This window comes from Petaurus breviceps, unplaced genomic scaffold (genome assembly GCF_028583685.1).
Source record: "Petaurus breviceps papuanus isolate PSGF00001 unplaced genomic scaffold, PetGlider_PUasm1.0 460, whole genome shotgun sequence".
Classification (NCBI taxonomy): Eukaryota; Metazoa; Chordata; class Mammalia; order Diprotodontia; family Petauridae; genus Petaurus; species Petaurus breviceps.
In genome coordinates this window covers 1-17,998 of record NW_027186346.1, presented here as the reverse complement: position 1 = coordinate 17,998, position 17,998 = coordinate 1, and the positions used below count along the sequence as shown (strand labels likewise).

At 43.0% G+C, this 17,998-nt stretch overlaps 1 protein-coding gene and 1 pseudogene across 1 annotated transcript; both read left to right on the top strand.

Moving 5' to 3' along the window:
- The first annotated feature begins 366 nt into the window (after window positions 1–366).
- LOC138171723 (interleukin-36 alpha-like) lies at window positions 367–6,592 on the top strand. Its single transcript, XM_069101358.1, has 4 exons — window positions 367–436; window positions 2,657–2,764; window positions 4,710–4,846; window positions 6,189–6,592. The coding sequence occupies exons 1-4, from the start codon at window positions 415–417 to the stop codon at window positions 6,396–6,398; spliced, it is 477 nt and encodes a 158-aa protein (XP_068957459.1). The 5' UTR covers window positions 367–414; the 3' UTR covers window positions 6,399–6,592.
- A 7,693-nt stretch (window positions 6,593–14,285) lies between these two features.
- Window positions 14,286–17,693, top strand: LOC138171724 (interleukin-36 alpha-like; annotated as a pseudogene).
- Window positions 17,694–17,998: the final 305 nt, after the last annotated feature.

Genomic DNA, 17,998 nt, shown 5'->3' with positions numbered 1-17,998 from the left:
CTCCCCCTGCTCTTCCTCTAGGTTCAGGCCCTCATCCCTGCAGGTTCTTTCTCTTGTTCTTGTTTCTCTGTCCCTGTTTGTGAACTATGCTGGCTCCTTCCTTCCATGGGAGCCCCCCCCCTTTGCAGCCCCCTTTCTGCCTCCATCCCTCCCTTTCTCACATCCCCACCTTCCCAAAGTCCGACGCAAATTCTCATTACTGCTGAACAATCCACTCACATGAAGACAACTGTCCGTATGTGTCCATGTTATCTCCTTTGTTAGAATTTAAAGAGTCTGAAGGCAGGCATGGGTCCTACCAAATAATAGAATTGCTTATTTTTTCATTGATTGAAAGATAGTATGCCTCCTTTAATCTGGAAATAACACAGTGCGTAGATTTTTTGTTTCTGCCTTCATTATTTTTCAGGTTCAATGCAACCATTTGTACCAAAAGGTGAGACATAGCTGCCCTCCCTAACCTTCCCCCATTCGGGCTTATCTGGGTTCCCTTGGTGGGGCAAGGGGAAACCCATCCTAGACTCATGGAGTTTCCTGCTGACACCAAGCCTACCATGAATGGAGACATGATAGGTCCAATTGGCTGCTTCTATGGTAATGGTAATTGGGAGTGGAGAGCCAAGGTAAGCAAAGAGATAGATATTAAGGGAGCTACTGTTGAATTCAAGTTTCCTGGTCCAAGTGAGCTACCTCTTGACAGATGTGGGGAAGGCACTGTCAATGACATCAGAAAGATCCTGGAGAATGGCCAGGGTGCTGTGGGTCTGGAGAAAGGCAAGGATCCTAATTTCCCACAAAAGGAAAAGAATAGGATCTGCTCTGCCAACTCCAGGCCAGTGAACTTGTCTTGGATTTCTACAAAATTGTAGAAAGAACCATTCAAAGGATGCTTGGTGAGCAGGTAGAGAAAGAAGCATTGATCACAGATTGTTAGCGTGGGTATAAGGAAAGCAAGTCATGTGAGACTGAATTTATTCCCTTGTCTGATGGAGTAACTGGACTGAAAGTTCAGGGAGATGCCACAGATAAAATTCCACTGAATTTGGCAAAGCAATAAAGGATCTCATGCTATTCCTGGGGGGAAAGATAGTGAGATGCTGCCTTGAATATAGGACAATTAGAATTCAGATGGATTCACGATTGGTTGGTTGACTACACTCAAAAGAAAATTCATTAGTGGTTAGCTGAATAGAAGTTGGGCCCTGGAATCATGAAGACTTGAGTTCAAATCCAGATATTTACTAGATGTGTGACCCCAAGCAAGTCAGTTAACCCTATTTGCCTCCTATGTAAAATGACCTGAAGAAGGAAATGTCAAACCACCCCAGTATCTTTGCCAGGAAAACCTCACACAGGGCTGTGAAGAGTCAGAGATGACTTGGGTAACAACAAATCCAAAATTTAAAGGAAAGTAGACTTGGAAGGAGCTCTCTAATGGAGTGCCCCAGTGATCTCTTCTTGACCTTGGGCTGTTTAACATTTGTATCAATGACAAATGGGATGATTCTCAAGCTTGCAGATGATGAGAGCCAAGGGGGATAGTCAATGCCCAGAAGTATAAAATCAGATTTCAAATAGAACGTGGCAGGCTAGAACATTGGTCTAATGCAAGATCTAGGGAAGAATGCAAAGTCCTATTCTTAGATTTAAAAAATTGACTTAGAAAGTATTAGATTGTTTTGTTAGACAGCAGCTTGCCTGAAAAAGGTCTGAGGCTTTCATTCAGTAAGATATTTAATAAACTGAAGAGGACTCAGAGTAGGGAGGCCCAAATCAGTGTCTTCATATTGATAGCAATGAGATAATGACAGGCAGACACACACCCACACTGAGGTAATGGCAGGCAGACACACCCACCCACACACATACACACCCCTGACATGATATGGGGATGCCTTAGAGAATCAATCACAGCTTCCAGGAATGAGGAGGTGATTATGACTCTGTCTTCACACCTGGAAGACTGTGTTCCTTTTGAGGCATGTGTGGGAATGTTGAGAAGCTGGAAGCAGCCAAATGGAGGCAGCTGGATGAGGGTCCGGCCTCAAGTCCATCCTACATGAGGAGAGTTTGCAGAAACTGGGGAGATTTAGCTTGGAGAAAAGGAGACTCAGTGGAGAAATAACTGTCATTAAGTATTTAAAGGCCAATCTTGAGGAGGGAAATTAGACCCATCTTGTTTGTCCCTGGAGACAACAAGAGTAAAGGGTACAGTTTACAAAGGGGTAATTTAGACTCAGTGTCAGGAAAAACCTTCCAACAATTAGAGCTGCTCCCGAGTAGAAGTGGACTGTCTCCTCGGGTGGTGGGTCCCTCATCACTCAAGCTTTGTTTGTTTTTAAGGAATGGATATTTGCTAGACATTCTCAATGTTTGGGAGTGGGTTGGTTTAGATGGCCTTTAAATTCCCTTCCATTTCTGGAATTGTGCAGTTCCCTTCTTCACAATCACAGCTGTTCGGTCATCACAGTAGGGATTTATATGTAGATAGAAGTGGCTGTTTGTAGACTCAGGTGGGGTTGTATTCCATCAACATCAGTCCATCCTTCTCCATGTACTGACAGAATTGGCAATTTTTTTGGAAATCAATCCATTAAATCAGCTTTAAACCTCATCAGCCAATGACATTTGCATTGTAACAATTTTCATTTGAAAGTATTAGAGGAGCCTTCCTTCCTGGAAATTCGTGACATCTATCAACATGTCTTGGTCCTTCAAGGGAAGACCCTCATAGCAGTTCCTGAAGATGAAATGGTGAACCCAAGTGAGTAGGAACCCTGGTCCTATTTTCCCTTTCTCTGAGGCAGCCTCATGCTTTGGCTGACCCGCTCTTTATAGTGTCCCACAACACAGATGCCTGGAGATCATCAAATTCCAGGGATGACTTGGGCAGTTACTAGGCATAGAGGTTGGGAGAAGTGGAAATTCCTATGGCAGGCAGTGAAAGATGGTCAGAGAAGGGGCAGGCTGGTCTTTGTTAGAGATAAGCTGTGATCTTCCAGAAGACAGAGACAAAAGAGCAGAAGGACAACGGTGAGGGAGGATGGAGGAGGGAGAGACAATTCAGGTTGGTTGATCTTTTGCAATCCAACCTGGGAGGGTTCTAATGCCAGGGAATGATGGGAAGAATGGGGCTGGGAGGAGGGGGTAATGGGAGGAGAGGAACAAAATAGAGAACAAGGACAGAGAAAATGCATTTGGCCTTGGTTACTGACAGCCAGGAAAGAGGTGGGGGCTTTCTCTATGTGGCCTTCTTTTGCAGACAAACCTGGGTAACACAGAGGATAGAGCAATGAACTTGGCATTAGGGAGAACTGTGTTAGACTTCTCCCTTAGACACTTGACACTTTTGTCACCTTGGGCAGTCATTAGGCTCAAATGAGGCTTTGTGAGCCTTGTTTTCTTCATCTGTAAAATGAGGGGGTTGAATTTGCTGACCCATAAATTCTTTTCTAGATCTAAGTCAATAACTTTATTGAAGCAAGTTGAACTGGACCCAATGCCCCAGGGAGTATCTCAGCGGATGGATCTGGGATGTGGAATTCCCCACACCACATCTCCTGGGAATAATGTCACTTTTGCCTTTGTTGCAACTAAGGGGAAGATTGTGATTGAGTGATGACTCCCAAACTCTCCAAGCTTCACGAGGAGGACAGGGTCACATATAAACTTATCTGTATATTGCACATCAGTTATTTGCTCTCTAGAAGTACAATGTGCTTCTTGGTGTTCAGGATAAAAGGCACTTTTGCTAGTCATTACAGAAGTAAATAGTCCTATCCTAGAACAAAAGGGTAACAGTTGATATCATCTACACCAGTTTATGTACCCTTCCACAAATGCTAATTACATCAGAGATGATCATGTATAAAGAACCAACATTACTCTGAAAGTAAAACAGTAATTAGGGAAGTTAGGTGAATTAGTTTGGTTAGGAAAATACATATGAATCAGCGATCTGTGGTATTTGGAAGGGAGGTGAAATCTCAGTTTAGTCAAGGAGGGAACAGTTTCACCCCAGAGGTCTGTTCTTAGCAACCTTTGGGAGTGTAGGTTCTGAGAATCAATGAATACACATTTTGGGATGCTGGCTCCTACTGGACATTTCCTGTTTGTCAAAAATCAATGCCTTCTTTCTCATTCCACTTCTCCCTTTCTCTGCTTCTCTATCAAAAGTTTTTTGACTAATCAGGAATCATATCTCCCTCATGTCTACCACACACAGCATCACAGGACTATCTTTTAGGACACTGCCAAGCCTGCTGGTTAGGGTGTTACCTGAAGGTAAATCAGAGAATGCAAATTGCAGACTTGGATTATGCAACAGTCTGGGAGATTGTTCTTGTGTGATATCAGAGAGTCCCTCTGTCTAGGCTGCTTCCTGTGAGGACTGTGCTTCAGAGTTCAGGAGCTAGAATAAAGCCCAAAGGACAATTTGAATCAATATGAGGACTAGACCTCTGAGCTGATGACCTCTCCATCCAGAAGTGAATGGAACATTCCCATAGACCTAGGTAATTTAGTTTCCTTCCCTTCACCTAGCACTTCCAAATCCATACCCCTGAAATTCAAGGATAGCTGTGGCATTCCCTTGCCCTTTTCTTTAGACAGATGATGCCCATCTCCATCACCTTCCTCTTTGTCAGAAATTGATTCTTTATCCTCATATTTGGTACAACCTGTGGGATCACTGATTCTTGTATTTGCAGTCACACTGATGAGCACACCATGCCGAGACGAGTCTCTTGACAAAGGCAAAGGCAATCCTATTTACCTGGGAATAGCAGACCATGAACTGTGTCTGTGCTGTGCAGAGAGTGGAGGGGAGCCCATACTGAAGCTGGAGGTGAGTTTCATAGCATCTCATGGAATCTCAAAATCAAAAAGGATTTCAGAAAAAAAGCAACCAATACTTGAATTCGAATCTCCTAGAAAGTGTCACCAAGTGGTGGTCATCCAGGTTTCAGTGAAAACTCTTGGGTTCTGATAAATGAACTTTTCCCCTGTTTTCTGAAATCAGACCATCGTGCCATGTCTTATCCATTTCTAAACCTCACCTACTCTCCATATGCTTTCCAACTTTGTTTTATGTGTTGTCTTTCTGCATTTTAATTTAAGCTCCTTTTGGGCAGCAACTATCTTACTTGCTAGTATTTGTAACCACAGTACTTTGCACAGAGTCTGGAATATGATAATCCTTTAATAAATGCATCTTTTCTTAATTTCTCTCTTTATTTCTCCATTCCTTCCTCCCTTTTCCTTCTTTCCTTCTTCCTAGCTAGCAGGTATCTGAGGCAGGATTTGAATTCAGGTCTTCCTGATCCAAGTTCAGCAGAATTTTTTTTTTAGGCAATCAAGGTTAAGTACCTTGCTCAAGGTTACAGGGCCAGTTATTTCTGGGTGTGGTGCTGAGTATCTGAGCCCAGGATTCGATCTCCAGGTCATCCTGACACTGGAGCCAGTGCTCTTACTCGCTGTGCTACAAGTTCAGCAGAATTTAGCTACCAGTGGGAGGCTTAATTTGATTAAAATTCTGAGGCGAAGAAGCAGCCGAGAAAAAAAAAATAGCCAAAAAACAAACCTAATGTTACCTTTGGCTGCATTTCAAAGGGATGCTTTTCAGGAAGGGCTGGATAACAGTTCAATTTTACTCTGCTCTTGTCCCACCTCATCTGGAGTATTGTGTTCAGTGTTGGGTACCACAGTTTAAAAAAGACATTGATAAAATAGAGAGTGCCCAGAGGAGGGCAACCAAGATGGTGGAGGGTCTTGATTTCTTGTCATTAGTGGATTTCTTGGTGGAACCTGGAATGCTCAGCCTGGATAAGAAAAGAGTTGGCAATGTTGGAGGGAGGTCTTATATCTGTCTTCAAGTATTTGAAGGACTATCTCCTGGAAAAGGGACTTGAAATTCCATTTGTTCTCAGTGGGCAGAACTGGGATCAAGCAGTGGATGTTGGAAAGAGGCAGATTTGGGCTTCATATCGGCATACCCTTCCTAACAAGTAGAGTTGTCTCAGAATCAGATGGACAGCCTCAGGAGAAGATGGGTTCCTAGTCCTTGGAGGTTTTAGTAGGGAGTTTTTGGTGTATGTGTTGAATGCGATCGCTATTGATATTCCTTCCCATTCCCAAGTTCTGAAAGTCTCTAGCACCATCTGATGGGCTTTTTCTTCTTCTTTTTTTAGGATGAGGACATCATGGAATTATATCATAGTCAGAATACAGAGAAGTCTTTTGTATTTTACCATAATAACAATGGCATGTTTTCTACCTTTGAATCAGCTGCCTATCCTGGCTGGTTCACCTGTAGTTCAAGGGAGAATGGGAAACCCCTCATGATGACCAAGGATAACGGCAGAGATGGTATAAATTTCTATTTCAATTCCAGGAATTAAACCTGACCTGGACAAGTAGACTCAATTTGACAAAATCCTGCCCTGCTTGCACAGTATACCACAAGTTTGAAAACACTTTCATATATATTAAACTTGTGCCTGTGTTGGGAGACATGAAATATAACTAGAATTGATTCCTGCCTTCTAGGGGTTTAGCATTTGCTACCACTGAGTTCAATAAACCTATATGTCAACCTTTGGAGTCATGGTTATAAATGTCCTGGGTGTTTAAGGTTTTTAGTATCTTAACTCCTGAACTCTCTATTCAGTTAATTTCTTTCCCATTCTCCAAGGGAGCAGCCACCCTTCTGAGCTGGGGGGGGAGGACTGACAGAGACATGGGGGCCTTGACCAGCTGACACTTGGGAATGTTTGTCTTCTGGAATTGCTCTGAAAAGGATGCTTTCCTGGACAAGACCTGTCCCAGGTGCTGAAGATTTTGGCTGTTTTTCAGACCTAAAGCATTAACAATAAGGATCATGAAGTATTTAAAAAATATAAAAGGTTCTGTCCCCACTGATCTCTGGACAGGAACTGAATGAGTTCATCAGAATGTTAGATTCATTGGAAGAAGATAGCTTTCATTTACTCAAGTAGAAAATAATCTGACTAAATTTACATATATATTTCATATTTGGAATTTAATACATCTTTATATATGAGCTTGTGATATATTTTATAGCTATCTTATATATAAAGCATGCATGTAATGGATTATACACAATATGCACACACACACAACTCACAAATGTATGCATACCCTGTCCATCTTTCAGAATATAGTTGATAAAGACACTGAATGAGATCCAGAGGACCTAGATTCAAATTCTAAGTGAGTCTCTCATATTATTTGTGTGACTGTGACCAAGTCACTTAACTTCCCCAAGTCTCAGTCCCCTCACCTGTTAAATGAGAGATTGAATTAGATGGCCTCTGACATCCCTTCCAGTTCTAAATCCAGGGTCCTATCACCCTAAGGTTGAATAAATGTTGGCAGTGGCTCATATTGAACAGGTGGAATGATGGCTGCTGGTTCTTATTGAAAGAGAGAACTGGGAAGGACCTCTCACAGTGGAGATGAAGATACAGGAATGTTGCGTATCCCCTTAGCTCACACATTTTGTGGTGAAAGAGCTAGTATGAGAATCCAGACCTGTCAACTCCAAATTCCCTCCACTTCCACCCAAGCACTTCTCTGCTTCCCTGATTTATGAATGGTTTGAAAGAGAATTCAAGAGATCATGAAAGATTGGGCAGAGTCTGATGACAAAGGTGTTGGTGAGGCACCGGGCTCACATTTGCATTTCTATCGAAGTGTCATAATCAGAATGATCATAAGCCCTGAGTCAAGACCTCTCTGTGTAGATCTCAGTGCAATTTGTTACCTGGATGTGAGAACTAATATTCACCATCTGCCATCTCTAAAGTCATGTGTATGAATGAATGGATGGGTAGGTGTTCCTTGCACAAAATTATTTTGCTGCTTTGAATGGTGTTCAGTTGTGTCTGACTCTTCGTCAATCTGTTTGGGGTTTTCTTGGCACACATACTGGAGAAGCTTTCCATTTCCTTCTCCAATGGATTAATTGAAACAGAGGTTAAGTGAATTGCCCTGGGTCACACAGCTAGTGAGTGTTTGAGGACAGATTTGAATTCAGGTCTTCCTGGGTCCAGGCCAACCACCCTATCCACAATTCCACCTAGCTGCCCAAGTTGATAAAATGGATACATACTACATGCACAACAGTCTGCTCTGCTCTGCTCTGCTCTTGCCTCCTGGGCTCTGTCTAGGAATTTCCAATCAATCATCACTTCTCAGGCACTGAGATCCTTTGCATCTCAAACTGGTGTACCAGAGATCCAGGGGGTTAACATTCACTTGATGTCAAGTACAGAGTTAAGCAATCATTTTATTGGATTAGCAAAAACCAAGAAGCATTAATTATATGGATGTACCATAGAATCCAACATTCCAAAAATTCCTCAGTCCCATCTCTCTCCAGAAAAAAACTCTCTTCTCCCCTTTCAGCCTGCCATAGCTGTTGGAGAGTCAACACACAGGTTGATTAGCTTACCATAAAACTTCCTTATCTCAGTGAAGAGGGACTGAGACCTAGACTGTTTCAAGGACAACAAGCATATATAAGCCATCTACTGTGTGCAAGGTCCTGTATCAGTTGCTGGAGAGAAAGACACAATTGAAATAGTCTCTTCCTTCAGGCAGCTTAAAGCAAGTGGACATATGGCACAGGGGACTGAGGCAGAAGCTTTTAGCGATTCTCATTCACAGCTACATGGGGAAACAGAGTTGCATGGAGTAGGAAGGAAAAGAGAGAGTAGGAGAGAGAGAGGTAGGGAGGAAGAAAAAGGGGAAAGAGAGAGAAAGAGGAAGTGAGGGAAGGGAGAAAGAGACAGAGAGACAGAGACAAAGATAGATAGAGACAGAGATGGAGGAAGGGAGGGCCAAGGAAGGAGGGTGAGTCAGGGGGCAGAGCAAGGGAGAAGGAAGAAGGGAGAAAGATGAGGAAAGAGACTTGTCTCATTTGACCTATGTCAGATCCAAACCTTAAACCTTCAGAGAGACACTAATACCTTCCATTTGTAAAATTACAGAGATCACAATCATAATGCAGGAGCTGGATAGTTCTTGGTGTCTGTTTAATCCATTCCAAATGAATTCCCACTGTAACACCCATGACAAATGGTTATTCAGCCTCTATGTGAAAACCTTGATGGCTTCAAATTTCAGGAAGTCTTTTTGGACTCCAATGAAAAATCCCTTCTCACTCTTAGCCCACTTAGCCTGGAAAGAATTTTCCAGGATCTCTGCCTCTCAGATGCCTTGGTTTCCTTCAAAGTTCAGGTGAAGCATCACCTCCTATGTGATCTGCCTGCAGATTGTGTGTGTGTGTGTGTGTGTGTGTGTGTGTGTAATGACCCCCTCGAGTAGCCATGAACTTCTCAAAAATCATGCTTTAAAATTCATAAAGTATTATCAATCCACCAATAATATATCAATAAATCTTTCTTAGGTACCTACTGATAAGGTACAGGCTCTGGGAACCCCCTGGAGCTCTGACTGAATCTTCCCATGCCATGAGGCATTTGCCTGAGGCCATCAGCTTTTCATTGTGGCTGGGCCCAAACCTCTTACTAGCCTAGTTCTCCTTTATCCAGCTAGTCCCCTCCCCTTGATCCTCAACTGTTACACCCTTGAACTGGCCTAGCCCACCATTGTCTGTCATCTCCAGGTAGCCTCCAGCAACTTTACTCATTTACTGGAGTCTAACCTCATTGACACTTCCTGAAGACCCTCTCCAAACTCCTCATCTAGACCACCCCTAGATTCCTCCTACAACCTTTCTGTACATAAGACTGCATCTTTCCTCCATGTGGTGTAAGAGCACCATAGAGTTTTCCAGTACAAGTCTTACAGATACTGAGGCTCCTTAAGAGTCTACCCAATGTGGCTAACTTTTAATAAATTTTGCTTTTCTTTGGCTGAGAGAATACTTGAGTCAAATTCATTTGGCAGGACCCGGAGTGTTGGTATTTTGGGGTCTTGAGCACCCCTAACCCAATAGGTCATCATTTTATGATGAACCTCTACATTTTTATGGTTCTCTGATACTGGGAAACACTGCTTATCTCAAGCTCTTCTCCAACTGGGACTGGAAGGTATGTAAGCCTTTTTCTTTCCCTATTCCCTTCATGTTCTCCAAGTACCTTGGAGGTATTATATATTTTGTGCATATGTGTGTGTGTGTTTGAGCCTGACCTCTCAGATCCCACTAGGTCAGATAGAGCTAGGAGGCTGTCTTGTACTCAGCCTGACACTCTGAGGTTCTCAGTCCACTTTGGTTATGTGGGAGGACATGGACTTGGATGCAGCTTCTGAAGAATGGAGGACAAGGACAAACAATGGTGGGCTAGGCCAGTTCAAGGGTATAACAGTTGAGGATCAAGGGTGGGGGATAACTGGAAAATGGAGAACTAGGGTAGTAACAGAGGTTTGGGCCCGGCCACAATGAAAGGGTTATGGCCTCAGGCAAATACCTCATCAAATGGCACCATTCAATCAGAGTTCAAGGGGGTTCCCAGATTCTCCCCTTCTCCTCAGTGGAGCAACAGGTAGAGAAAAGGATATGCAATTCACCCCAAGAAAGCTCAAATTGTAGGCATATGGCCTGAAAGCCTTCAGTAAACTTTGTTGGAATTTTAGAGAACTTCCCTCATTTTTCTTTAATTTGATTGAGAACTGAAATGGAAAATGGGACATGCACTCTAGTTTCCCCACCAGATGAGAGAACCACTTCCCTTAAGGGAAAAAGTCCTGAAGGTGCCGTAGGGACAGGGACTTGGGAAGGGAGATTGGAAGTGAAGGAGTGACTGGGGGTGCTGGCTGAGCTGGATCAGACTGCAAGACTGGGGGATCCAGCTTGCCAGGGAGAAGATCAGCTGGGACATGAGGAGTGGAAGGTGTCAGAAGAGGAGATACCTCTATGACTGCTGTGGGGGTAGGACCTGAGGCCAGAGTGGGTGTTGCCTCAGGGAGAGGGGCCACAGAGGGAGGCACCTCAGCAAGACCAGTGTCTGAGACCTGAGCAGGAGTAACTGAGGGGGGAGGGGCCATGGTGGGAGATGCAGGGTAGGAGATATGGATGGTGTAGCAGGCAGGAAATGAGGGGTATTGAGCTAGAGGAAAAGGGAAGGGAAACCAAGGGGAAAAGGATTGTGGTACAGCAGAAGAGACTGTGGGACCTGCCTCAGTGAGACCAATGACTGGGACCTGAGCAGGAGTTGCTGAGGGGGGAGGGGCTGGGGCTGAAGCCATAGGAAGGGGGTCATTTAATTGGTCCCTGTTGCCCCTTTGTTGAGGGGCTGTAGCTTCAAGCATCTCACAGTCTTTCCTGAGAACCATGTTCCAAGAAAGTTCAATGAAGGCCATTAAGTAGGCAAATTCCATCCATCTTCCTTCTCTGCAAAAGTGTAATTCTAACTGCAAGAGAGTATGTATCAGCAATGCCATATTCACAATGCCTATAGAGATTACAAATATGCTGATATAATTATCCATCACAAAATACCTCAGGTTGGCCATTTGGGGAAATAAACTAGAAAATTTATTAAGATACCAAAAGACTGAGTCCCAAAACCAGAAAGTGAAAGCCATCAGAGTAGTTATGATATTGGCACAGGTAGATAAAGTAGAAAGCACCCACATTCTCAAGCCTTTAAAACAGAACAGGCTACCTCAGGCAAAGGTCCTCCTCTCCCCGCTCACAGCAACCACCCAGCATCTGGGAAGTGCGCTCCTAGCAGCTCCGGCCCCTGGCAGTCCTCAGCAGGAGTCCTTAGCAGAAAGTCCTGCTCCCAGCAGCTCCGGCTGCTGGCAGTGCTCAGCAGGGGTACTAACTCAAAAAAAAAAAAGGCAACCGCCGCCAACTGCCAACCGCAGGACCGTTAGCTCGGCTTTTCACTTTCTCTTGCTCTGCTATGTCTGCACGTCCATGGGGCATGGGAGATCTTTAAATCCCATAACCCTTACAGAGTATCATCTTTTAAAGTCCCCAAAACAGGTCACAGTAAGTGGTACTCTAGGTTACACTGAGGCCAAACAGAGTTGCAAAAAAACACCAACTTTTTCTTCTTAAGTTCTATAGAGAAATTAAATTTTTCCTAATGTTGTAAAAGACAACCCAAAGGTGAACTTTTGGGAGCTACAGGCATAGGGCCTGGAAGTCCCTTTCTCCATAAAGGAAGGTTTGGGATCAAGCCTTGTAAAACAAACAAAACAAAACAAGACAAAAAACCCACCAAAAATACCTGAAGTTTTCCCAGTTTTCTAGTGCAGAGAATAGAAAGAATCTGGCTTACACTTCCAGATGGGGTGTATAGGGATGACAGCCTTGTTAACAGCCCTGAGATTTCTAACCAACTCTTATTCTCTTGAATTCAGGTTTACTGGTCCAAGTGAGCCACCTCTTGGTGGATGTGGGGAAGGCCCTCTCAGTGACATCAGAAAGATACTGAGTGCTCTGGGCCTGGAGAAAGGCAAGGGTCCTAATTTCCCTCAAAAAGGAAGAGAATAGGATCTGCTCTGCCAACTCCAGGCCAGTGAACTTTTCTTGGATTTCTACAAAATCGTGGAAAGAACCATTTAAGTGATGCTTGGTGAGCAGCTAGAGAAAGAAGCCGTGATCACAGGTTGTTAGCGTGGCTGTAAAGAACACAAGTCATGGGAGACCAAATGTATTCCCTTGTTTGGTGGAGTAACTGGCTTCAGGGAGATGCCACATAAAATTTCACTGAATTTGGTAAAGCAATAAAGGATCTTATTCTATTCCTGGGGGAAAGACACAGAGATAATGCCTTAACTATAGGACAATTAGAATTCAGATGGATTCAGAATTGGTTGGATGACTGGACTCAAAAGAAGATTCATTACTGGTTTCCTGGATAGAGGATTAGCCCTGAAGTCTGGAAGACCTGAGCTCAAATCCAGCCTTCCACATTTGCCAGATTGTGACACTGGGCAAGTCAGTTAACCCCAGTTGCCTCAGTTTCTCCTCAGTAAAATGAGCTGGGCCAGGAACCACTCCAGTATCTTTGCCAAGAAAACCTCACATAGGGATGTGAAGAGTCAGACATGACTTTGGTAACAACAAATCCAAAATTCAAAAGAAAAATTGACTTGGAAGGAACTTTTTAATGGAGTGCCCCAGAGATGTATTCTTGACCCTAGGCTGTTTGACATTTTTATCAATGACACAGGGGATGCTTTTCAAGCTTGCAGACGATAAGAGAGCCAAGGGGTATGGTCAATGCACAGAAGTATAAAATCAGGTTTCAAACAGATCCTGGCAGGCTAGAACATTGGTCTAATGCAAGGTCTAGGGATAAGTACAAAGTCCTTTACTTAGAATAAAAAAAAATTGTCTTAAAAAGTATTAGGTTATGTTGTTAGACATTTGTTTTCCTGAAAAAGAACTGAGGTTTTCACTCAGTAAGAACTTTATTAAACTTGAGAGAACGCAGAAGAGGGTGGCCTGTGTCTTGATATGGATAGCAAACATACACCAACTGTCACACACATATACATTCCTAATGTGATATGGGGATGCCTTAGAGAATCAATCACAGCTTCCAGGAATAAGGAGGTGATTATGACTCTGCTCTCATACCAGGAAGGTTGTGTTCCTTTTGAGGGATGAGTGGGAATGTTGAGAAGCTGTAAGCAGGCATATGGGGTAGGTCAATGAAGGACAGGTCTCAAGTCCACCCCATGTGAGGAAAGTTTGCAGAGACTGGGGAGCTTTAGGTTGGAGAAAAGCTGACTCAGTGGGGAAATAACTGTCTTTAAGTATTTAATGTCAACACTGAGGAGAGAGATTAGACCCATATTGTTTGTCCCTGAAGACAAAAAGAGTAAAAGGTACAGTTTACAAAGTGGTAAATTTAGACTCAAAGTCAGGAAAAACCCTCCCACAATTAGAGCTGCTCCTAGGTAGAAGTGATCTGTCTCCTGGGGTGGTGGGTCGCTCATCACTAAAGGTGTGTTTGTTTTTAAGGAGTGGATATTTGCTAAAAATTCTCAGTGTTTGGGAATGCATTGGATTAGATGGACTTTAAGTTTCTTTCCATTTCTGAAATTGTGCAGTTTCCTCATTTACAATCACAGCTCTTTGGTCATCATAGTAGGGATTTATATAGAGAGGGAAAGTGGCCATATGTAGACTCAGTTGGGGCTATATTCCATCAGCATCAGTCCATCCTTCTCCATGTGCTGACAGAGAATTGGCAATTATTCTTGAAATCAAACCATTAAATCAGCTTTAAATCTCATCAACCTATGACATAGCATGCAAAATCTTTAATTTTATAGGAATGAATAAGCCTTACACTGGTGAAATTTGTGACATCAATCAGCAAATGTTGGTCCTTCAAGGGAAGACCGTCATTGAAGTTCCTAATGATGGAAAGGTGCACCCAAGTGAGTAGTAACCCTGATCCTTTTTTCTTTTCTCTGAGGCAGCCTCATGCTTTGGCTGACCCTCCCTTGATAGTGTCCCCCAGCATGGATGCCTGGAGGTTAACCAATTCCAGGGATGACTTGGGCAATTATTAGGCATGAAGGGTGGAAGAAATGGTAATTCCTATGGCAGGCAGTGAAAGATGGTAAGGGAAGGGGCAGGCTGGTCTTTGTTAGAGATAAGCTGTGCTCTTCCAGAAGACAGAGACAAAAGAGCAGGGGAACAATTCTTAGGGAGGAGAGAGGGGAAATTCAGGTTGATTGATCTTTTGCAATGCAACCTGGGAGGGTTCCAGTGCCAGGGAATTAGGGGAAGAATGGGGCTGGGAGGAGGGGTTAATGGGAGGAGCCTCGGAAGAGAATGGAGCACCAGGATGGAGCAAATGGAATTTTCCCTCCTTGCTGACATGCAGGATAGAGGTGGGTGCTTCCTCCATGCGGCATGCCTTTACAGGCAAACTAGGGTGATACAGTGGATGGAGGAATGAACTTGGTATTAGGGAGAATGGTGTTAGACTACCCTGTTAGACACTTAATACTTTTGTCACCTTGGGCAGTTATTAGCTATAAGTGGGGCTCTATGAGCCTCATTTTCCTCATCTGTATAACGAGGGGGTTGAATTTGATGGACTATAAAGCCTTTCCATTGTGCAAGTCTATAACTTTATTTTGGCAAAGTGAGTTGAATTGAAGGCCCCAGAGAGTATTCTGTCGATGGATCTGGGATATGGAATGCCCCACTCCACGTGTCCTTGGCATTATGTCACTTGCCTTTGTTGAAAGTAGGAGGATGATCATGATAGGGTGATTACTTCCTAGCTCTCCACTCTTCATGAGGAGTACAGGGCCATGATTTCATCTATACATTGCTCATCAGATATTTGCTTGTAAAAGTACAATGTGTTTTTGGTGCTGTAATGGACAGCAAGATATGACAGGACAGCTAGGCCAATTATAATTTGATAGGAGTGTTTATTAACCAGCCGGGACTGCCTCTCAGACCGAAAGGCAGCCCCTTTGTCTTTGTCTTTGGTGCTTATGTGTTGAGAAGTCTAGAACCCATCACAGTTACTGATGATTCACTGTCCTGAAGCTTGCTCTGGTGGCCACTGGGCAGGGCTGTCCTGGGGCTGGAACCACATGGCTCATGCCTGACTGAGCTGGGCTTCCAGCATAGTGTGATAGACCAATCCTGTCTGCCTGCTGGGCTTCCTTCAACAGGAGATTTGTTTCTCTCTGTCATTTTGTGGGTTATGTAGCTCTAAAATTTGTTTAGAGTCATTTTTCATGTGTATTGGAAGTGATTGGAGCAGGAGCCCATGACAAGTTTGTGCTTCTACTCCACCATCTTGCCTCCACCCCTTCCCTCATTCCTTTCTCTGTCTTTCCTTACTTCTTTTCTTTCTTTCTTATTGTCATTGCCTTTCAAAGCAGCTGATTCCCCTTTAATCTTTAATTATTGATAATTATTCTTTAATCAGTAGGTTGTTTTACTTTATATCAATCCTGAATCTTTGCTGCATTATTCATACTTTCTTCCTAGTTCTTCTCTGTGTTACCAAGCAGAGGATGTTTAAATCATTCTTCCACATGTAAGAGCATCTGACTCTTGAAGGAATATCATGTCCTCCACAGAACTGTTCTCCTTCAAGTTAAACCACCCATTTCTTCATCTCTTTCTCAAATGGCATGATCTTTTATCATCCTAGTCTTCCTTCTCCTTGTTTTTAAAAGTTTTAAAGTTCTTACTGGAATGTGGGGCTCAGAATTAATCAAATGAGAAACATTAATTTAAAATTTGGTATGTGCCAAACTATTTTTTTTTGCTTTTTGGAGGGGGGGGAAGGTGGGTTAAGTGGCTTGCTCAAAGTCACACAGCTAGTTTTCTTTTAAGTATATGAGGCTGGATTTGAACTCACGTCCTCCTACCTCCAGGGCTGGTGCTCTATTCACTGTGCCACCCAAATACTCTTCTAAACACTGAGTATGCAATTAGAAAAGTCCCTGCCCTTAAGGAGCTTGCAGTCTAATTGAGAGGATACCATACATAAGGGCATGGTGGCTAGAAAAGGGAGTTATGTTCTGAGAAGTCTCAGGTTTGAGTTCAACACTAGGGTAGTCAACTGACATGCCCTTTGAGAGCCAATGGTAATGGCTAATCATAGCTACCATTGATATAGTGCTTTAAGGTGTGCAAAGCACTTTATGGATATTATCTCATTTGATACTGACAACAATCCTGTGAGGTAGGTTCTATTATCATCTCCATTGTACAAATGTGGAAACTGAGGTGACCAGAGGGTTAGTAACTTTCCTAGTGTTCCCTAACTAGCAAGTATCTGAGGCAGGACTTGAATTTAGGTCTTCATGATCTAAGTTCAACAGAATTCAGCTGCCAGTGGGAGGATTCATTCAATTAAAATTCTCAGGAGAAGAAGCATTGAAAAAAACCTAATGCAACCTCTGACTGCATTTAAAAGAAATGCTTTTCAGAAAGAGCTGGGTGATAGCCCAATTGTATTCTGGGTTTTCCCTGTTCATCTGTAGTATTGTACTTGATTTTGGGCACCATGGTCTGAAAAAGACATTGATAAAATGGAGACTGTCCAGAGGAGGGCAACCAAGATGGTGGAGGGCTTTGATTCCTTGTCATTTGAGGATTTGTTGACTGAACATGGTATGCTCATCCTGTATAAGAAAAGAGTTGGGTGTTTCAGATGGGGACCTTATATCTGTCTTCAAGTATTAGAAGGGCTCTCTCCTGAAAGGGAGTTGACATTCCATTTTATCCCAGCGGCACAACTGGGATCAAGCAGTGGAAGTTGCCAAAAAAGGCATATTTGGGCTTAATATAGGCATACCCTTCCTAATAATTAGAGTTGTCTAATAATTAGATGGATAGCCACAGGAGAAGATGGGTTCCTAGCTCCTAGAGGTTAAAGTAGGAATTTTTCTGTGTGTGTGTTGAACTCGATGGCTATTGAGATCCCTTCCCATTCTCAAATTCTGAAATTCTATAACATCATCTGATGGGCTTTTTCTTCTTGTTTTTCAGGACAGGGACATTATGAAATTATATCTTACCCAGAAAGCAGAGAAGTCTTTTGTATTTTACCAAAGTGCAAATGGCAAAATGTCTACTTTTGACTCAGTTGCCTATCCTGGATGATTTATTTCTAGTTCAAAGGAGAACAGAAAACCCATCACAATGACCAAGGATGTGGGAAAACATAATATTCATTTCTATTTTGATTTCAGACCAAGTATCCTTGCATGGACCCAGTAGCCTCAGTTCAACAAAAGCCTGTTATGCTTCCACAGTATACCACATGTTCTAAAACAATGTCAAATATATATATATATATATATATAACTTGTGCCAGTGGTAGGAGGTATGACAAGTAATTAGGATGTGCTCCTGATTTCTAGGGACTTAGCATTCAGTACCACTGAGTTAAATAAAACTATATGTCAGCCACTAGAGTCATTGATATAGATGTCCTGGGTGACTAAGTCTTTTAGTATCTCTATCCCTGAGATCCACATCTAGTTGATTTCCTTCACATTC